General features: G+C 73.9%; 1 protein-coding gene and 14 non-coding genes across 15 annotated transcripts; 9 read left to right on the top strand and 6 right to left on the bottom strand.

Annotated features, from left to right (window-relative positions):
• Window positions 1-1,031: 1,031 nt before the first annotated feature.
• Window positions 1,032-1,114, bottom strand: TRNAL-CAG. The gene has a single exon. It is a non-coding gene; the product is annotated as a tRNA-Leu (tRNA).
• A 609-nt stretch (window positions 1,115-1,723) lies between these two features.
• Window positions 1,724-1,795, top strand: TRNAD-GUC. The gene has a single exon. It is a non-coding gene; the product is annotated as a tRNA-Asp (tRNA).
• Window positions 1,796-2,559: 764 nt separating this feature from the next.
• On the top strand, window positions 2,560-2,631 carry TRNAG-UCC. The gene has a single exon. It is a non-coding gene; the product is annotated as a tRNA-Gly (tRNA).
• A 318-nt stretch (window positions 2,632-2,949) lies between these two features.
• TRNAE-CUC lies at window positions 2,950-3,021 on the top strand. The gene has a single exon. It is a non-coding gene; the product is annotated as a tRNA-Glu (tRNA).
• A 2,803-nt stretch (window positions 3,022-5,824) lies between these two features.
• LOC119877941 (basic proline-rich protein-like) lies at window positions 5,825-9,912 on the bottom strand. Its single transcript, XM_038586446.1, has 4 exons — window positions 9,574-9,912; window positions 8,673-9,497; window positions 6,845-8,026; window positions 5,825-6,250 (listed from the first exon to the last, which is right to left on the bottom strand). The coding sequence occupies exons 1-4, from the start codon at window positions 9,910-9,912 to the stop codon at window positions 5,825-5,827; spliced, it is 2,772 nt and encodes a 923-aa protein (XP_038442374.1).
• TRNAG-GCC lies at window positions 6,780-6,850 on the bottom strand. Its single transcript has one exon. It is a non-coding gene; the product is annotated as a tRNA-Gly (tRNA).
• Window positions 8,370-8,452, bottom strand: TRNAL-CAG. Its single transcript has one exon. It is a non-coding gene; the product is annotated as a tRNA-Leu (tRNA).
• On the top strand, window positions 9,052-9,123 carry TRNAD-GUC. Its single transcript has one exon. It is a non-coding gene; the product is annotated as a tRNA-Asp (tRNA).
• TRNAG-UCC lies at window positions 9,888-9,959 on the top strand. The gene has a single exon. It is a non-coding gene; the product is annotated as a tRNA-Gly (tRNA).
• A 313-nt stretch (window positions 9,960-10,272) lies between these two features.
• On the top strand, window positions 10,273-10,344 carry TRNAE-CUC. The gene has a single exon. It is a non-coding gene; the product is annotated as a tRNA-Glu (tRNA).
• Window positions 10,345-14,120: 3,776 nt separating this feature from the next.
• Window positions 14,121-14,191, bottom strand: TRNAG-GCC. Its single transcript has one exon. It is a non-coding gene; the product is annotated as a tRNA-Gly (tRNA).
• A 1,498-nt stretch (window positions 14,192-15,689) lies between these two features.
• On the bottom strand, window positions 15,690-15,772 carry TRNAL-CAG. The gene has a single exon. It is a non-coding gene; the product is annotated as a tRNA-Leu (tRNA).
• A 605-nt stretch (window positions 15,773-16,377) lies between these two features.
• On the top strand, window positions 16,378-16,449 carry TRNAD-GUC. Its single transcript has one exon. It is a non-coding gene; the product is annotated as a tRNA-Asp (tRNA).
• Window positions 16,450-17,213: 764 nt separating this feature from the next.
• On the top strand, window positions 17,214-17,285 carry TRNAG-UCC. The gene has a single exon. It is a non-coding gene; the product is annotated as a tRNA-Gly (tRNA).
• Window positions 17,286-17,604: 319 nt separating this feature from the next.
• Window positions 17,605-17,676, top strand: TRNAE-CUC. The gene has a single exon. It is a non-coding gene; the product is annotated as a tRNA-Glu (tRNA).
• Window positions 17,677-19,544: the final 1,868 nt, after the last annotated feature.

The following is a 19,544-nucleotide window of genomic DNA, read 5'->3' as shown; positions in this document are numbered from 1 at the left end:
GGGTGCCGCGGGGTGGGGGGGGGGGTGTGGGTGCGCGTGTGTGCGTGTCGGCGTCGGTGTCGTCGTCGGAGATGGGGGCCGCCGAGTAGCGCCCAAGCCAAGAGGCCAAAGAAAGGCGTGTGAGCTCTGCCCGCAGCTCTCCGTCGGGGCCGGCTGGGCTGCGGTGGGGGTGAGGCCGGCAGGTGCGCTTGGGCGGAGCGGCCGCCGGCTGGCTGGCTGGCGGGCGGCGCGGTGAGGGAGCGCGCTGGCGTCCTGGAGCCCCGGCCCCGCAGCGGCTTCCGGCGCGGAGGGGGCCCGGGGAGGCAGGGCTGCCTTGCGCTCAGGGCTCCCCGGAGCCACCACGGCGGGGTGGACCCCACCCCGCCCCCCCGGGCCAGGCCCAGCGAACGGGGCGGGGGTCCCGTCTCTGGCTGGCGCGCGGAGGGCTCGGCTGCCCGCCTGGCGGGCGTGTGGCCGTGGTGAGGCCTCCGGGTGGCCACGCCTCGTGGGCGCCCCGGGGACGGAGGGGGTGGAGACCACGGAATGAATGGGGGCCGGCGGAAAGGACAGGCCGTGGGGACCCCGCGCTCCCGGCGGGCGGGCGGGGGGAGGTGTAGGGCGGGGCTGGGAGAGCGAGGAGGCGAGCGAGGCGCGCCCCTCAGTGGGAGCGTGGCCCGGCCCGCGCGGGGCTGCCGGCATTTCGGCCCGCGGCTGGCCTGCAGGGGGCGGCGGCGGGAAGGAAGAGGGCAAACGGAGCCCCCGGAGAGCCGCGCCGCCGACTTGCCGAGTTGCCGAGGCCCGCGGCCGCCGTGGGATGAGGAGGAGGGAGAGGCGCGGGAGGTGGCGGGGGAGGGAGGGCGCGGGGGCGCCAAGCCTGTGGCCGGGAGGGCCGAGGCGCTGCAGCTGCGTGGGTCCCGGGCCACGTGTGCCAGGGCGCCGCCAGCCCGCAGCCCGCAGCCCGCAGCCCGCAGCGGCGTGTAAGGCGGGACAGACAGGGCGTCGTCCAGGCCCGGGTGCGGAGAGCCCGCGTTGGGCGGGCCAAAAGGTGGGCGTGTCAGGAGTGGGATTCGAACCCACGCCTCCAGGGGAGACTGCGACCTGAACGCAGCGCCTTAGACCGCTCGGCCATCCTGACGGCGGGCCTGGGCGCGCCGCCGCTCGCCTGGCTGGGACCCGGCGCCGACCCCGGAGCTGGCTGGCGGCCGTGTGGGTGCGCGACGGACGGACGGACGGACGGACGGACGGACGGGACTCGCGTCCCGGTCGACGAGGCCAACGGCCCGCCGACTGACTCTGCTGGCGCCGCCGCCCTCGCCGCGGTCCTCGCCGCCGCCCCCTCCCCCTTCCCGGGGCGCGCACCCTGCTGCCGGCGTCCGGCCCCCCGCCGCCCCCGCCGCCCGCCGCGGCCCATCCCCGGCGCGGGGCCTCCGGCTCGCTCGCGCAGCCCTGCTTGCCGTGTCGGGCGTCTTCTCCCGCCGCCATCCCCGCGCGGCTGGGCGGGGGCGGGGGCGGCGGCGGGTCCGGGGGCGCGACGCTCCGAGTCGGGCCGGGGGACTGCTGTGCGCGCTGACGCGGCGGCCGGGGGGGCGGGCCGGGTGGGCCGTGGCCCGGGGCACGTGGCGGGCGCCTGGCAGGACGGGCGCGCGGGACGTCGAGGGCCCGGGTGGGCGTGGGCAGGCAGGCAGGCCGGCGGGCGGGCGGGCGGGCGGAGAGGGGTCGGGCGCCCGGGCGGCCGCCGCCGCCGTCCTCGTTAGTATAGTGGTGAGTATCCCCGCCTGTCACGCGGGAGACCGGGGTTCGATTCCCCGACGGGGAGGCGAGACACGCCCTCTTTTGGTCGCGGGCGCCGCCGCCGCGCTGCCCAAACGTACGCCGGCCCCCAGGGCCCTCCTTCTCCTCCTTCTCCTCCTTGTCCTCCTTCTCCTCCCTCGTGCCTCCGCCCGGCCCCGTGCGGCCAGAGGCGCGGGGCGACCGCGGGGGCCCGTCCTGCCCGCCGTCGACCCGACCCCCCGCACCCCCTGCCCTTCCTCGTCGGCCCTGGCGCCCTGGCGCCCTGGCGCGTGCGGGCTCGGCCCAGCCCAGCCGGGACCTCCTGACGGGAGGCTGGCCGCCACGGGCTCCTCGCTCACGCGACGGACAGCTGCCCGGCTGCCGGGCTGCCCGTGGAGGTGGCCGTGGGGGCCGGGCCGACTGTGCGGGCGGGGCGGGGCGGGGCGGGGCGGGGCGCGGGTGGCGGGAGGGAAGGGAAGGGAAGGGAAGCGCGCGCCGGGGGCAGGGGGCAAGGGGCGGGGCTCCCCGGCGGGCAGCCGAGGGCCCGGGAGCCGCAGGGCGGCGAGAGCGCCCCCCAGAGGCGGGCGGCGGAGGCGGCGGGCGGTCGTGCCTGCGGAGCAGCCAGGGCTGCGTGGGGGTGGCGCGGGTGGGGCGCCGGGCGGCCGCTGGTGGCGCCCGCGACGGCGCAGAGCTGCGGCCGGCCGGCACGTCGGGGCAGGGCTGCGGCAGGCGGCGGAGGCGGTGGCGAGAGGGCGAGGAGGCGCTGGTGCGGAGCCTGGGCCGGCGTCCGGGGGCGGCCCGGGCTGTGCAGCGTTGGTGGTATAGTGGTGAGCATAGCTGCCTTCCAAGCAGTTGACCCGGGTTCGATTCCCGGCCAACGCAGCTGGCCAACGTTTTGCGCGGCTCCAGGGCCCCGGTGCTCAGGCCCGATGGGAGCCGGGAGCCGGGCGCGACGCTGAGTGCGTGCGTGTGTGTGTGTGTGTGTGTGTGTGAGAGAGAGAGAGAGAGAGAGGAGGAGGAGGAGGCGCGCAGCGTTTTGACGGCGCGGCGGGCGGGGCGGTCCGGCCAGGTGGCTCGGCGGGGCCGGCGGGCGGCTGCGCGTGGCCCGGCGGGGGCCCTGGAGGCCAAGCAGAGGCGAGTGGGCGGTAGGGAGGGAGGCGCCGGGTCCAGGGCGCACGGGCCAGGCGCGCAGCCTGACGCTCCCTGGTGGTCTAGTGGTTAGGATTCGGCGCTCTCACCGCCGCGGCCCGGGTTCGATTCCCGGTCAGGGAAGCCTTTCTTCTTCCTCTCGCAAGACCGCCGCCGCACACCCCTTTTAGCCGAAGCTCGCTCGTGCGTCTCCCTGGCCCCGAGCTGACCGAGGCTGCGCGTGCGCACGAGGCCACCCGCCCCGTCGAGCCCAAGGCTGGCTTGCCTGGCGGGCTCCGTCGGGCCGGCCCAAGCCTTTTGGCCTCGCTGGCTGGCTGGCCGGCAGGTGGGCCGACTGGAGGTCTCGGCGTCTCGCGGCCGCCTCCCCCGGACGCTCGCCTGGCTCCCCGTCTCGCTCCGCCCCAGGCCCGACAGTCCGGGACGCCGTCCGACCCCAGCCGAGGCCACCGACAGGCCGGGCGCCTCGGGCCTCCGTGGGTGCTTGGACTCTCCCGCAGCACCCCTGCCGCCGGGAGAAAGGTCGTGGCGGCTCGCAGCGCCCCCACCCCCGGCCCCCCGCTGGCTCCTTGGTGAGGTGCTACTTGGCGGCGGCCGCGCTGGGGGCATGTGGGGGCGGCGGGCCGAGGCAGAGGGGGCCGGGTGTGGGGAGGGTGAGCCACCTGTCTCTCTCTGAGTCGGGGGTCACTTGCTGGAGCCCCCGGTGCCTTCTCTCGGCCGTCGGCCCGGCAACCGCCAGCGATGGCGGCGCACGTGGGTGGTGGTCTTGGGCTTGGGCGGGGATGGGAGCAGAGCGCCGGCCCCCGCCGCCCCCGCCCGGGCAGGCGGTGGTTGGAAAGCGGTTGTGGGCGTGTCCCGGTGGCCGGACCACCAGGCAGTGGAGGCCAGAGAGCAGGGAGATAGATGCAGGAGGCCAGTGGGGCTAACCCGCGGGCCGGGCAGGTGGGAGGGGGCGGAGGCACCCGGGGGACAGACGGGGTGCCCTTGGAGGCCCCGGGTCAGTCCAACTGCACGACCGCTACCCCGAATCCTGGGGCAGAGGGGCAGGCGTGTTCCCCGACACAGCTTCCTCCACCCCACGCCCCCGGCCCGGCCCCGGCCCCAGCCCCACGTGGCCGGCGCCCCAGCTGGATGCCGCTCGGAAGGCGTTCCCCTTGGCGCCTTAGCGCCCACCTAGGCAGGAGAGCCTGCAGCCCTGTCTCCGCCCGGGTGCGGGTCTCCTGGCGCCGCTGCTCCTGCAGGTGAACCGCAGCGCCCGGCCTCCTTCCTGCCAACGCTTGCACGCCGGCCCTCCAAGGCTTTGCTGTGTGTCCAGAGACCGTCTGTCTCCGTCGGAGGCGCAGAGGCCGGCCCGCGCTCTGCGTGAGCCTTCCGCGGCTCGCTGGCTGGATTGGGCCACGGTCGGGCGGCGGTGGAGAGGAGCGCCCGTGGGCCTCCGGGTGCTTCCCGTCAGCACGGGCAGTTCCCTCAGCGCCCTCGCCTCTCCCTCTGGCTGTATGGGTGGGGGTGGGGGTGCGGGGAGTCCGCGACGGTGGGGGATAGCGCGGGAGGAGGGTGTTCTCCCCCGCGCGTCGCCTCCCACGGGGGTCAGGGCACAGGCGCAAAGCGTCCCGGAAAGAGGGGAGGGCCAGGAGCGGACCGAGCCGGGCAGTGGGAGAAGGAGTACCGGGTGTGTGCGTGGAGTGAGGGCCCGGGACGTGTGGCGCCGGCGGGCACTGGCCGAGAGTGGGGCTGGCCACTGAGGCAGGGTGTCTGCGGGGGCTCGGGTGCGGCAGGGCACCCTGCCCGGCGCCTCTCCTGCACCTGTGCACCTGTGCGGGCGGGCGAGCTGTGAGGTAGGGGACGGGACACGCTGGGCGTGTGCCTGAGGAGCCTGTGGGAGACCGGGACTGCCGGCCTTGAGTGTAGGACGTGGGTGTGGGGTCCAAGGGGTCGGTGGTAGATGGAGGGTTTGAGCCTGGAGGCTGGAAGGAGCGGCACGTGGCACGTGGGGGTGGGGTGGCGGTGGGGAGTGGGTCCCGGTGCCAGAGGGCTGGGAGACCCCGTGGTGGCGGTGGACGGCGGCGGGAGAGGTGCCGGGAGGCCGCTGGGCTGCGCTGGGCTGCGCTGGGCTGCGCTGGGCTGCGCTGCAGGGTGGCCGGGCAGACGAGAGCGGGTGAGCGAGCGAGCGAGCGAGCGAGCGAGCGAGGTGCAGGGGGCGGGGGTGGCAAGCAGGCAGCTGCGCGGCGGCCGGGCGAGGCAAAGAGAGAGAGAGAGGGAGGGAGGGAGGGACCGGGTGTCGGAGCTGTTCCCACGGGGTGAGGAATTCCACCGCCCCGGAGATGACCATTCCCCGTCATCGTCATGGGGACCACCAGCCACGTCTCAGGTGTCAGGTGTCGTCCTGGGCTTGAGATTCAGGGAGGCCAAAGGGACAGACGCAACGCACGATCATCGACAAATGAGGACTGGGAAAGGAGGGCACGGGGAGGCGGGTGACAGGGGTGGGGTCGTTCGGGCAAGAGGGGCTGGTGGGGGTGGAGGGGCCAGCGGCGCTGGTACTCGTGTTGCTGCTGCTGCCGCCGCTGCCTCCGCCGCCGCCGGTGATGGTGGTGGCGAACTTTGGCGCTGTTGGTGACGGCGTCCCCCGGGGCCCCGGTGTAACGGTGGACTCGGTGAGCGATGGGGGTCGGGGGTCCGGGAAGGCCTTCGGTGCCGCCGCCGGCGATGCCCTTGCCCGTGCGCTGGCCTCGGTCCTGCTGCTGCTGCTATCGCGGTGGTGGTGTGCTGGTGGTCCTGGGGCTTGGTGGCGACTCGGTGCTGGTGGGGTGGTGGTGAGGGAGGGTGGAGGACTTCAGGGCCGTGGGCCATGCTACCCGTGCCGGTGTGCTGATGGTGGCCTCGGTGGTGGCGGTGACCGCGGAGGACTTCAGTCTGTTGGCGATCATGCCTACGCTGGCCTGCTGGCGGTGGGCACGTCCCGCTGCTGCTGCTGCTGCTGCTGCTGCTGCTGGTACAACTGCTTCTGGCATGGTGGTGGTAGTCCTGGTGCTGGTGCTGGTGCTGGTGCTGGTGTGGGGATGGTGGTCCTGGGGGTTGGTGGTGGACCAAGTGCTGCGGGGGTCGTGGAGGCCGGGCGAGGGGGGGAGGTGACCTCCGTGCCCTTGGCCGTGATGCCCATGCTGGTGCGCCGCCGTTCGTGGACCCGACGTGCTGGTGACAGCCGTGGCGGTGGCGCTGTCCCTCGAGGCTGGGTGTGCTGGCGCCGGTGCTGGCTAGGCTGCATGGACCTGGTGCTCGCGGTGACTTTAGCAGTGGGGAGTGGCCCGTGTTTGAAGGAGACCGCGGCCAGGTGGCCATAGAGAGCATCCCGGGGCTGCCAACGGGAGGATGTCGGGCCGTGAAACGGGGCTCCCTGGCGCGCTCCAAGGAGTGGCTGAGGGCCCCTCCAGAGGAGGGGTGGCAAGATGGTTGGTGGTCGGTCGACGTGCAAAGAGAGGAGGGTTTGGGGAGTGTGGGTAGAATGAGCCATTGAGGGAGGGAATGTGAAAAGCATGCAGGTGGGCTGTGCCCGGGCGGGCGCGGGCGGTGCTTGGAAGCATTGCTTGAAGTGACGTGGGTGAGCGAAGCGCCGTCCGGGTCAGGGTCATGGAGAGAAAAAGGGCAAGGACAACGTGGGGCCGGGCAAGGGACCTGGGCCACGTCGGGCGGCAGGGGGCGGGCAGCCGGGTGGAGCGTGGCGGCCACGGGCGAGAGACCAGAACAGACAAGTCGGCAGGGGGAAGCGGGGCGGGGCAGGAGGGCAGGGCCCCCGGCGTGAGCACAGCTGGTTCAGGCTCAGGCCCTGTGGCTTGAGCGCGTGCGCGAGGAAGCCGGGCGCGCGCGGCCAAAAGGGGGCGGCGCGCTGCATGGGCCGGGAATCGAACCCGGGCCTCCCGCGTGGCAGGCGAGAATTCTACCACTGAACCACCCATGCACCGGTGGCGGCGGCCACCAGACGGCTTCCCCAGCGGCGCTCGTCGTCGTCCCGGCACGGCCAGTGGTGAGCACCCGCTGCGCGGGGGCGGGCGGCGGGCCCGCGGTCTGCAAGACAGGCTCCGCGCCCGTGCAGATGCGCCGAGGGCTCGGGCTCGGGCTCGGGCTCGGGCTCGGGCCGGCGCGCGGCGCCCACGGTCCCAGCGAGGCCCCGAGGCGGACTCGGCTCACCCTGCGCCCTCTCCCTGGGGCGGGGCCGCCGCCAGACACTGTCCTGCCGGGAGGAGCAGCCTGGCCAAGCCTGACCCGCGCCCGATTCCCAGGCAGCGCGGGGCGTCTGTGGCCGGCGCAGCTCAGCGCGGACCTTCCCTTCCCTCCCGGCGCCCCCCCCGAAGGCCCATGGGCGGATGGCTCTCCGGCCCGTGCAGTGCGCGCCGGCGGGGGCCGGCTGGGGCCCGGAGCTCGGATTGTGTGCGCTCCCGGGGTGCCGCGGGGTGGGGGGGGGGGTGTGGGTGCGCGTGTGTGCGTGTCGGCGTCGGTGTCGTCGTCGGAGATGGGGGCCGCCGAGTAGCGCCCAAGCCAAGAGGCCAAAGAAAGGCGTGTGAGCTCTGCCCGCAGCTCTCCGTCGGGGCCGGCTGGGCTGCGGTGGGGGTGAGGCCGGCAGGTGCGCTTGGGCGGAGCGGCCGCCGGCTGGCTGGCTGGCGGGCGGCGCGGTGAGGGAGCGCGCTGGCGTCCTGGAGCCCCGGCCCCGCAGCGGCTTCCGGCGCGGAGGGGGCCCGGGGAGGCAGGGCTGCCTTGCGCTCAGGGCTCCCCGGAGCCACCACGGCGGGGTGGACCCCACCCCGCCCCCCCGGGCCAGGCCCAGCGAACGGGGCGGGGGTCCCGTCTCTGGCTGGCGCGCGGAGGGCTCGGCTGCCCGCCTGGCGGGCGTGTGGCCGTGGTGAGGCCTCCGGGTGGCCACGCCTCGTGGGCGCCCCGGGGACGGAGGGGGTGGAGACCACGGAATGAATGGGGGCCGGCGGAAAGGACAGGCCGTGGGGACCCCGCGCTCCCGGCGGGCGGGCGGGGGGAGGTGTAGGGCGGGGCTGGGAGAGCGAGGAGGCGAGCGAGGCGCGCCCCTCAGTGGGAGCGTGGCCCGGCCCGCGCGGGGCTGCCGGCATTTCGGCCCGCGGCTGGCCTGCAGGGGGCGGCGGCGGGAAGGAAGAGGGCAAACGGAGCCCCCGGAGAGCCGCGCCGCCGACTTGCCGAGTTGCCGAGGCCCGCGGCCGCCGTGGGATGAGGAGGAGGGAGAGGCGCGGGAGGTGGCGGGGGAGGGAGGGCGCGGGGGCGCCAAGCCTGTGGCCGGGAGGGCCGAGGCGCTGCAGCTGCGTGGGTCCCGGGCCACGTGTGCCAGGGCGCCGCCAGCCCGCAGCCCGCAGCCCGCAGCCCGCAGCCCGCAGCGGCGTGTAAGGCGGGACAGACAGGGCGTCGTCCAGGCCCGGGTGCGGAGAGCCCGCGTTGGGCGGGCCAAAAGGTGGGCGTGTCAGGAGTGGGATTCGAACCCACGCCTCCAGGGGAGACTGCGACCTGAACGCAGCGCCTTAGACCGCTCGGCCATCCTGACGGCGGGCCTGGGCGCGCCGCCGCTCGCCTGGCTGGGACCCGGCGCCGACCCCGGAGCTGGCTGGCGGCCGTGTGGGTGCGCGACGGACGGACGGACGGACGGACGGACGGGACTCGCGTCCCGGTCGACGAGGCCAACGGCCCGCCGACGGACTCTGCTGGCGCCGCCGCCCTCGCCGCGGTCCTCGCCGCCGCCCCCTCCCCCTTCCCGGGGCGCGCACCCTGCTGCCGGCGTCCGGCCCCCCGCCGCCCCCGCCGCCCGCCGCGGCCCATCCCCGGCGCGGGGCCTCCGGCTCGCTCGCGCAGCCCTGCTTGCCGTGTCGGGCGTCTTCTCCCGCCGCCATCCCCGCGCGGCTGGGCGGGGGCGGCGGCGGGTCCGGGGGCGCGACGCTCCGAGTCGGGCCGGGGGACTGCTGTGCGCGCTGACGCGGCGGCCGGGGGGGCGGGCCGGGTGGGCCGTGGCCCGGGGCACGTGGCGGGCGCCTGGCAGGACGGGCGCGCGGGACGTCGAGGGCCCGGGTGGGCGTGGGCAGGCAGGCAGGCCGGCGGGCGGGCGGGCGGGCGGAGAGGGGTCGGGCGCCCGGGCGGCCGCCGCCGCCGTCCTCGTTAGTATAGTGGTGAGTATCCCCGCCTGTCACGCGGGAGACCGGGGTTCGATTCCCCGACGGGGAGGCGAGACACGCCCTCTTTTGGTCGCGGGCGCCGCCGCCGCGCTGCCCAAACGTACGCCGGCCCCCAGGGCCCTCCTTCTCCTCCTTCTCCTCCTTGTCCTCCTTCTCCTCCCTCGTGCCTCCGCCCGGCCCCGTGCGGCCAGAGGCGCGGGGCGACCGCGGGGGCCCGTCCTGCCCGCCGTCGACCCGACCCCCCGCACCCCCTGCCCTTCCTCGTCGGCCCTGGCGCCCTGGCGCCCTGGCGCGTGCGGGCTCGGCCCAGCCCAGCCGGGACCTCCTGACGGGAGGCTGGCCGCCACGGGCTCCTCGCTCACGCGACGGACAGCTGCCCGGCTGCCGGGCTGCCCGTGGAGGTGGCCGTGGGGGCCGGGCCGACTGTGCGGGCGGGGCGGGGCGGGGCGGGGCGGGGCGCGGGTGGCGGGAGGGAAGGGAAGGGAAGGGAAGCGCGCGCCGGGGGCAGGGGGCAAGGGGCGGGGCTCCCCGGCGGGCAGCCGAGGGCCCGGGAGCCGCAGGGCGGCGAGAGCGCCCCCCAGAGGCGGGCGGCGGAGGCGGCGGGCGGTCGTGCCTGCGGAGCAGCCAGGGCTGCGTGGGGGTGGCGCGGGTGGGGCGCCGGGCGGCCGCTGGTGGCGCCCGCGACGGCGCAGAGCTGCGGCCGGCCGGCACGTCGGGGCAGGGCTGCGGCAGGCGGCGGAGGCGGTGGCGAGAGGGCGAGGAGGCGCTGGTGCGGAGCCTGGGCCGGCGTCCGGGGGCGGCCCGGGCTGTGCAGCGTTGGTGGTATAGTGGTGAGCATAGCTGCCTTCCAAGCAGTTGACCCGGGTTCGATTCCCGGCCAACGCAGCTGGCCAACGTTTTGCGCGGCTCCAGGGCCCCGGTGCTCAGGCCCGATGGGAGCCGGGAGCCGGGCGCGACGCTGAGTGCGTGTGTGTGTGTGTGTGAGAGAGAGAGAGAGAGAGAGAGAGAGAGGAGGAGGAGGAGGCGCGCAGCGTTTTGACGGCGCGGCGGGCGGGCGGTCCGGCCAGGTGGCTCGGCGGGGCCGGCGGGCGGCTGCGCGTGGCCCGGCGGGGGCCCTGGAGGCCAAGCAGAGGCGAGTGGGCGGTAGGGAGGGAGGCGCCGGGTCCAGGGCGCACGGGCCAGGCGCGCAGCCTGACGCTCCCTGGTGGTCTAGTGGTTAGGATTCGGCGCTCTCACCGCCGCGGCCCGGGTTCGATTCCCGGTCAGGGAAGCCTTTCTTCTTCCTCTCGCAAGACCGCCGCCGCACACCCCTTTTAGCCCAAGCTCGCTCGTGCGTCTCCCTGGCCCCGAGCTGACCGAGGCTGCGCGTGCGCACGAGGCCACCCGCCCCGTCGAGCCCAAGGCTGGCTTGCCTGGCGGGCTCCGTCGGGCCGGCCCAAGCCTTTTGGCCTCGCTGGCTGGCTGGCCGGCAGGTGGGCCGACTGGAGGTCTCGGCGTCTCGCGGCCGCCTCCCCCGGACGCTCGCCTGGCTCCCCGTCTCGCTCCGCCCCAGGCCCGACAGTCCGGGACGCCGTCCGACCCCAGCCGAGGCCACCGACAGGCCGGGCGCCTCGGGCCTCCGTGGGTGCTTGGACTCTCCCGCAGCACCCCTGCCGCCGGGAGAAAGGTCGTGGCGGCTCGCAGCGCCCCCACCCCCGGCCCCCCGCTGGCTCCTTGGTGAGGTGCTACTTGGCGGCGGCCGCGCTGGGGGCATGTGGGGGCGGCGGGCCGAGGCAGAGGGGGCCGGGTGTGGGGAGGGTGAGCCACCTGTCTCTCTCTGAGTCGGGGGTCACTTGCTGGAGCCCCCGGTGCCTTCTCTCGGCCGTCGGCCCGGCAACCGCCAGCGATGGCGGCGCACGTGGGTGGTGGTCTTGGGCTTGGGCGGGGATGGGAGCAGAGCGCCGGCCCCCGCCGCCCCCGCCCGGGCAGGCGGTGGTTGGAAAGCGGTTGTGGGCGTGTCCCGGTGGCCGGACCACCAGGCAGTGGAGGCCAGAGAGCAGGGAGATAGATGCAGGAGGCCAGTGGGGCTAACCCGCGGGCCGGGCAGGTGGGAGGGGGCGGAGGCACCCGGGGGACAGACGGGGTGCCCTTGGAGGCCCCGGGTCAGTCCAACTGCACGACCGCTACCCCGAATCCTGGGGCAGAGGGGCAGGCGTGTTCCCCGACACAGCTTCCTCCACCCCACGCCCCCGGCCCGGCCCCGGCCCCAGCCCCACGAGGCCGGCGCCCCAGCTGGATGCCGCTCGGAAGGCGTTCCCCTTGGCGCCTTAGCGCCCACCTAGGCAGGAGAGCCTGCAGCCCTGTCTCCGACCGGGTGCGGGTCTCCTGGCGCCGCTGCTCCTGCAGGTGAACCGCAGCGCCCGGCCTCCTTCCTGCCAACGCTTGCACGCCGGCCCTCCAAGGCTTTGCTGTGTGTCCAGAGACCGTCTGTCTCCGTCGGAGGCGCAGAGGCCGGCCCGCGCTCTGCGTGAGCCTTCCGCGGCTCGCTGGCTGGATTGGGCCACGGTCGGGCGGCGGTGGAGAGGAGCGCCCGTCGTGGGCCTCCGGGTGCTTCCCGTCAGCACGGGCAGTTCCCTCAGCGCCCTCGCCTCTCCCTCTGGCTGTATGGGTGGGGGTGGGGGTGCGGGGAGTCCGCGACGGTGGGGGATAGCGCGGGACGAGGGTGTTCTCCCCCGCGCGTCGCCTCCCACGGGGGTCAGGGCACAGGCGCAAAGCGTCCCGGAAAGAGGGGAGGGCCAGGAGCGGACCGAGCCGGGCAGTGGGAGAAGGAGTACCGGGTGTGTGCGTGGAGTGAGGGCCCGGGACGTGTGGCGCCGGCGGGCACTGGCCGAGAGTGGGGCTGGCCACTGAGGCAGGGTGTCTGCGGGGGCTCGGGTGCGGCAGGGCACCCTGCCCGGCGCCTCTCCTGCACCTGTGCACCTGTGCGGGCGGGCGAGCTGTGAGGTAGGGGACGGGACACGCTGGGCGTGTGCCTGAGGAGCCTGTGGGAGACCGGGACTGCCGGCCTTGAGTGTAGGACGTGGGTGTGGGGTCCAAGGGGTCGGTGGTAGATGGAGGGTTTGAGCCTGGAGGCTGGAAGGAGCGGCACGTGGCACGTGGGGGTGGGTGGCGGTGGGGAGTGGGTCCCGGTGCCAGAGGGCTGGGAGACCCCGTGGTGGCGGTGGACGGCGGCGGGAGAGGTGCCGGGAGGCCGCTGGGCTGCGCTGGGCTGCGCTGGGCTGCGCTGGGCTGCGCTGCAGGGTGGCCGGGCAGACGAGAGCGGGTGAGCGAGCGAGCGAGCGAGCGAGCGAGCGAGGTGCAGGGGGCGGGGGTGGCAAGCAGGCAGCTGCGCGGCGGCCGGGCGAGGCAAAGAGAGAGAGAGAGGGAGGGAGGGAGGGACCGGGTGTCGGAGCTGTTCCCACGGGGTGAGGAATTCCACCGCCCCGGAGATGACCATTCCCCGTCATCGTCATGGGGACCACCAGCCACGTCTCAGGTGTCAGGTGTCGTCCTGGGCTTGAGATTCAGGGAGGCCAAAGGGACAGACGCAACGCACGATCATCGACAAATGAGGACTGGGAAAGGAGGGCACGGGGAGGCGGGTGACAGGGGTGGGGTCGTTCGGGCAAGAGGGGCTGGTGGGGGTGGAGGGGCCAGCGGCGCTGGTACTCGTGTTGCTGCTGCTGCCGCCGCTGCCTCCGCCGCCGCCGGTGATGGTGGTGGCGAACTTTGGCGCTGTTGGTGACGGCGTCCCCCGGGGCCCCGGTGTAACGGTGGACTCGGTGAGCGATGGGGGTCGGGGGTCCGGGAAGGCCTTCGGTGCCGCCGCCGGCGATGCCCTTGCCCGTGCGCTGGCCTCGGTCCTGCTGCTGCTGCTATCGCGGTGGTGGTGTGCTGGTGGTCCTGGGGCTTGGTGGCGACTCGGTGCTGGTGGGGTGGTGGTGAGGGAGGGTGGAGGACTTCAGGGCCGTGGGCCATGCTACCCGTGCCGGTGTGCTGATGGTGGCCTCGGTGGTGGCGGTGACCGCGGAGGACTTCAGTCTGTTGGCGATCATGCCTACGCTGGCCTGCTGGCGGTGGGCACGTCCCGCTGCTGCTGCTGCTGCTGCTGCTGCTGCTGCTGGTACAACTGCTTCTGGCATGGTGGTGGTAGTCCTGGTGCTGGTGCTGGTGCTGGTGCTGGTGTGGGGATGGTGGTCCTGGGGGTTGGTGGTGGACCAAGTGCTGCGGGGGTCGTGGAGGCCGGGCGAGGGGGGGAGGTGACCTCCGTGCCCTTGGCCGTGATGCCCATGCTGGTGCGCCGCCGTTCGTGGACCCGACGTGCTGGTGACAGCCGTGGCGGTGGCGCTGTCCCTCGAGGCTGGGTGTGCTGGCGCCGGTGCTGGCTAGGCTGCATGGACCTGGTGCTCGCGGTGACTTTAGCAGTGGGGAGTGGCCCGTGTTTGAAGGAGACCGCGGCCAGGTGGCCATAGAGAGCATCCCGGGGCTGCCAACGGGAGGATGTCGGGCCGTGAAACGGGGCTCCCTGGCGCGCTCCAAGGAGTGGCTGAGGGCCCCTCCAGAGGAGGGGTGGCAAGATGGTTGGTGGTCGGTCGACGTGCAAAGAGAGGAGGGTTTGGGCAGTGTGGGTAGAATGAGCCATTGAGGGAGGGAATGTGAAAAGCATGCAGGTGGGCTGTGCCCGGGCGGGCGCGGGCGGTGCTTGGAAGCATTGCTTGAAGTGACGTGGGTGAGCGAAGCGCCGTCCGGGTCAGGGTCATGGAGAGAAAAAGGGCAAGGACAACGTGGGGCCGGGCAAGGGACCTGGGCCACGTCGGGCGGCAGGGGGCGGGCAGCCGGGTGGAGCGTGGCGGCCAGGGCTGGCGGCCACGGGCGAGAGACCAGAACAGACAAGTCGGCAGGGGGAAGCGGGGCGGGGCAGGAGGGCAGGGCCCCCGGCGTGAGCACAGCTGGTTCAGGCTCAGGCCCTGTGGCTTGAGCGCGTGCGCGAGGAAGCCGGGCGCGCGCGGCCAAAAGGGGGCGGCGCGCTGCATGGGCCGGGAATCGAACCCGGGCCTCCCGCGTGGCAGGCGAGAATTCTACCACTGAACCACCCATGCACCGGTGGCGGCGGCCACCAGACGGCTTCCCCAGCGGCGCTCGTCGTCGTCCCGGCACGGCCAGTGGTGAGCACCCGCTGCGCGGGGGCGGGCGGCGGGCCCGCGGTCTGCAAGACAGGCTCCGCGCCCGTGCAGATGCGCCGAGGGCTCGGGCTCGGGCTCGGGCTCGGGCTCGGGCCGGCGCGCGGCGCCCACGGTCCCAGCGAGGCCCCGAGGCGGACTCGGCTCACCCTGCGCCCTCTCCCTGGGGCGGGGCCGCCGCCAGACACTGTCCTGCCGGGAGGAGCAGCCTGGCCAAGCCTGACCCGCGCCCGATTCCCAGGCAGCGCGGGGCGTCTGTGGCCGGCGCAGCTCAGCGCGGACCTTCCCTTCCCTCCCGGCGCCCCCCCGAAGGCCCATGGGCGGATGGCTCTCCGGCCCGTGCAGTGCGCGCCGGCGGGGGCCGGCTGGGGCCCGGAGCTCGGATTGTGTGCGCTCCCGGGGTGCCGCGGGGTGGGGGGGGGGGGTGTGGGTGCGCGTGTGTGCGTGTCGGCGTCGGTGTCGTCGTCGGAGATGGGGGCCGCCGAGTAGCGCCCAAGCCAAGAGGCCAAAGAAAGGCGTGTGAGCTCTGCCCGCAGCTCTCCGTCGGGGCCGGCTGGGCTGCGGTGGGGGTGAGGCCGGCAGGTGCGCTTGGGCGGAGCGGCCGCCGGCTGGCTGGCTGGCGGGCGGCGCGGTGAGGGAGCGCGCTGGCGTCCTGGAGCCCCGGCCCCGCAGCGGCTTCCGGCGCGGAGGGGGCCCGGGGAGGCAGGGCTGCCTTGCGCTCAGGGCTCCCCGGAGCCACCACGGCGGGGTGGACCCCACCCCGCCCCCCCGGGCCAGGCCCAGCGAACGGGGCGGGGGTCCCGTCTCTGGCTGGCGCGCGGAGGGCTCGGCTGCCCGCCTGGCGGGCGTGTGGCCGTGGTGAGGCCTCCGGGTGGCCACGCCTCGTGGGCGCCCCGGGGACGGAGGGGGTGGAGACCACGGAATGAATGGGGGCCGGCGGAAAGGACAGGCCGTGGGGACCCCGCGCTCCCGGCGGGCGGGCGGGGGGAGGTGTAGGGCGGGGCTGGGAGAGCGAGGAGGCGAGCGAGGCGCGCCCCTCAGTGGGAGCGTGGCCCGGCCCGCGCGGGGCTGCCGGCATTTCGGCCCGCGGCTGGCCTGCAGGGGGCGGCGGCGGGAAGGAAGAGGGCAAACGGAGCCCCCGGAGAGCCGCGCCGCCGACTTGCCGAGTTGCCGAGGCCCGCGGCCGCCGTGGGATGAGGAGGAGGGAGAGGCGCGGGAGGTGGCGGGGGAGGGAGGGCGCGGGGGCGCCAAGCCTGTGGCCGGGAGGGCCGAGGCGCTGCAGCTGCGTGGGTCCCGGGCCACGTGTGCCAGGGCGCCGCCAGCCCGCAGCCCGCAGCGGCGTGTAAGGCGGGACAGACAGGGCGTCGTCCAGGCCCGGGTGCGGAGAGCCCGCGTTGGGCGGGCCAAAAGGTGGGCGTGTCAGGAGTGGGATTCGAACCCACGCCTCCAGGGGAGACTGCGACCTGAACGCAGCGCCTTAGACCGCTCGGCCATCCTGACGGCGGGCCTGGGCGCGCCGCCGCTCGCCTGGCTGGGACCCGGCGCCGACCCCGGAGCTGGCTGGCGGCCGTGTGGGTGCGCGACGGACGGACGGACGGACGGACGGACGGGACTCGCGTCCCGGTCGACGAGGCCAACGGCCCGCCGACTGACTCTGCTGGCGCCGCCGCCCTCGCCGCGGTCCTCGCCGCCGCCCCCTCCCCCTTCCCGGGGCGCGCACCCTGCTGCCGGCGTCCGGCCCCCCCGCCGCCCCCGCCGCCCGCCGCGGCCCATCCCCGGCGCGGGGCCTCCGGCTCGCTCGCGCAGCCCTGCTTGCCGTGTCGGGCGTCTTCTCCCGCCGCCATCCCCGCGCGGCTGGGCGGGGCGGGGGCGGCGGCGGGTCCGGGGGCGCGACGCTCCGAGTCGGGCCGGGGGACTGCTGTGCGCGCTGACGCGGCGGCCGGGGGGGCGGGCCGGGTGGGCCGTGGCCCGGGGCACGTGGCGGGCGCCTGGCAGGACGGGCGCGCGGGACGTCGAGGGCCCGGGTGGGCGTGGGCAGGCAGGCAGGCCGGCGGGCGGGCGGGCGGGCGGAGAGGGGTCGGGCGCCCGGGCGGCCGCCGCCGCCGTCCTCGTTAGTATAGTGGTGAGTATCCCCGCCTGTCACGCGGGAGACCGGGGTTCGATTCCCCGACGGGGAGGCGAGACACGCCCTCTTTTGGTCGCGGGCGCCGCCGCCGCGCTGCCCAAACGTACGCCGGCCCCCAGGGCCCTCCTTCTCCTCCTTCTCCTCCTTGTCCTCCTTCTCCTCCCTCGTGCCTCCGCCCGGCCCCGTGCGGCCAGAGGCGCGGGGCGACCGCGGGGGCCCGTCCTGCCCGCCGTCGACCCGACCCCCCGCACCCCCTGCCCTTCCTCGTCGGCCCTGGCGCCCTGGCGCCCTGGCGCGTGCGGGCTCGGCCCAGCCCAGCCGGGACCTCCTGACGGGAGGCTGGCCGCCACGGGCTCCTCGCTCACGCGACGGACAGCTGCCCGGCTGCCGGGCTGCCCGTGGAGGTGGCCGTGGGGGCCGGGCCGACTGTGCGGGCGGGGCGGGGCGGGGCGGGGCGGGGCGCGGGTGGCGGGAGGGAAGGGAAGGGAAGGGAAGCGCGCGCCGGGGGCAGGGGGCAAGGGGCGGGGCTCCCCGGCGGGCAGCCGAGGGCCCGGGAGCCGCAGGGCGGCGAGAGCGCCCCCCAGAGGCGGGCGGCGGAGGCGGCGGGCGGTCGTGCCTGCGGAGCAGCCAGGGCTGCGTGGGGGTGGCGCGGGTGGGGCGCCGGGCGGCCGCTGGTGGCGCCCGCGACGGCGCAGAGCTGCGGCCGGCCGGCACGTCGGGGCAGGGCTGCGGCAGGCGGCGGAGGCGGTGGCGAGAGGGCGAGGAGGCGCTGGTGCGGAGCCTGGGCCGGCGTCCGGGGGCGGCCCGGGCTGTGCAGCGTTGGTGGTATAGTGGTGAGCATAGCTGCCTTCCAAGCAGTTGACCCGGGTTCGATTCCCGGCCAACGCAGCTGGCCAACGTTTTGCGCGGCTCCAGGGCCCCGGTGCTCAGGCCCGATGGGAGCCGGGAGCCGGGCGCGACGCTGAGTGCGTGCGTGTGTGTGTGTGTGTGTGTGTGTGTGAGAGAGAGAGAGAGAGAGAGGAGGAGGAGGAGGCGCGCAGCGTTTTGACGGCGCGGCGGGCGGGCGGTCCGGCCAGGTGGCTCGGCGGGGCCGGCGGGCGGCTGCGCGTGGCCCGGCGGGGGCCCTGGAGGCCAAGCAGAGGCGAGTGGGCGGTAGGGAGGGAGGCGCCGGGTCCAGGGCGCACGGGCCAGGCGCGCAGCCTGACGCTCCCTGGTGGTCTAGTGGTTAGGATTCGGCGCTCTCACCGCCGCGGCCCGGGTTCGATTCCCGGTCAGGGAAGCCTTTCTTCTTCCTCTCGCAAGACCGCCGCCGCACACCCCTTTTAGCCCAAGCTCGCTCGTGCGTCTCCCTGGCCCCGAGCTGACCGAGGCTGCGCGTGCGCACGAGGCCACCCGCCCCGTCGAGCCCAAGGCTGGCTTGCCTGGCGGGCTCCGTCGGGCCGGCCCAAGCCTTTTGGCCTCGCTGGCTGGCTGGCCGGCAGGTGGGCCGACTGGAGGTCTCGGCGTCTCGCGGCCGCCTCCCCCGGACGCTCGCCTGGCTCCCCGTCTCGCTCCGCCCCAGGCCCGACAGTCCGGGACGCCGTCCGACCCCAGCCGAGGCCACCGACAGGCCGGGCGCCTCGGGCCTCCGTGGGTGCTTGGACTCTCCCGCAGCACCCCTGCCGCCGGGAGAAAGGTCGTGGCGGCTCGCAGCGCCCCCACCCCCGGCCCCCCGCTGGCTCCTTGGTGAGGTGCTACTTGGCGGCGGCCGCGCTGGGGGCATGTGGGGGCGGCGGGCCGAGGCAGAGGGGGCCGGGTGTGGGGAGGGTGAGCCACCTGTCTCTCTCTGAGTCGGGGGTCACTTGCTGGAGCCCCCGGTGCCTTCTCTCGGCCGTCGGCCCGGCAACCGCCAGCGATGGCGGCGCACGTGGGTGGTGGTCTTGGGCTTGGGCGGGGATGGGAGCAGAGCGCCGGCCCCCGCCGCCCCCGCCCGGGCAGGCGGTGGTTGGAAAGCGGTTGTGGGCGTGTCCCGGTGGCCGGACCACCAGGCAGTGGAGGCCAGAGAGCAGGGAGATAGATGCAGGAGGCCAGTGGGGCTAACCCGCGGGCCGGGCAGGTGGGAGGGGGCGGAGGCACCCGGGGGACAGACGGGGTGCCCTTGGAGGCCCCGGGTCAGTCCAACTGCACGACCGCTACCCCGAATCCTGGGGCAGAGGGGCAGGCGTGTTCCCCGACACAGCTTCCTCCACCCCACGCCCCCGGCCCGGCCCCGGCCCCGGCCCCAGCCCCACGTGGCCGGCGCCCCAGCTGGATGCTGCTGGAAGGTGTTGCCATTAGGCCTTTGGCTGGATTCAACGCATGGTACTCTACTTCTGTATTCTTCGTTGTCTCGTATAGCTGTTCTAATCAAATTAGTAGATTTTATTTAGTGAGTAATACAAGTTTGCATAAAGGTCTCTTGGGTCTATTTGGGATGTATACTCTCAAGAATGAAGAATTCATATTAGCTCCAAAAGTTAACGGTATGCCCTCATGTGTTTTTTTTTACAGTTTAAGGGAGAACAAGGCCCTGATCAAAATTGATTTCGTTGTAGTCTAAAGCATGAGATTTATATTTTTCGCGTTTTATGACCCTCAGTGTCATTCTTCTTATTCCAGTGAGGGTATAGGAGTACATTATGTACCTATATTAGTCTTAGTATTAACACTCCACTGTACATCTTTCATCATGTGTTCTATTAAAGAGCCTCCTAGTTTGTCATAGTTTTAGTTCATCACATATTCTCTGTTTTTTCTGAGATGCCTGATGGCTCCCTGAAGCATGTAATAGTGATCTCCATGTTATGAGTCCAATTCCCACCTTGGGCATAGATTTTACTTAAAAAAATAAGTTACACTTTCCCGTGGGAGGTGCCTTCTCTACCTGGAGAAAAGAGACCTAAATATCTCCCAAGGTAAAGGTATATTGAGAATAATCTATTTGCAATATTTCAATGTAGTATTAGTGGTGATTGTGATAAAATGTTCCATGCCATTCAATTTTGGGGAATAAAATTATAATTAAAAATTTTTAGAGAAAAATTTGGATCAATGTTAAATGTGTTTTATTATTTGTCAAACAGTTTTACTCTAGCAATTTCTATTACTCAATGTTTGCACTTTGCAGGA

This window comes from Canis lupus, chromosome 38 (genome assembly GCF_011100685.1).
Source record: "Canis lupus familiaris isolate Mischka breed German Shepherd chromosome 38, alternate assembly UU_Cfam_GSD_1.0, whole genome shotgun sequence".
Classification (NCBI taxonomy): domain Eukaryota; kingdom Metazoa; phylum Chordata; class Mammalia; order Carnivora; family Canidae; genus Canis; species Canis lupus.
This window is presented reverse-complemented; position numbering and strand designations above follow the sequence as displayed.

Coding starts and splice junctions, on each gene's coding strand:
- LOC119877941 (XM_038586446.1), bottom strand. CDS start 9,912: ATGCTCACCACTATACCACCAACGCTGCACAGCCCGGGCCGCCCCCGG. Junction 9,498..9,573: donor CCCCTTGCCCCCTGCCCCCG/GCGCGCGCTTCC, acceptor CCGCCCGCACAG/TCGGCCCGGCCCCCACGGCC. Junction 6,251..6,844: donor CCGCCGCCACCGGTGCATGG/GTGGTTCAGTGG, acceptor TCCCGTTGGCAG/CCCCGGGATGCTCTCTATGG.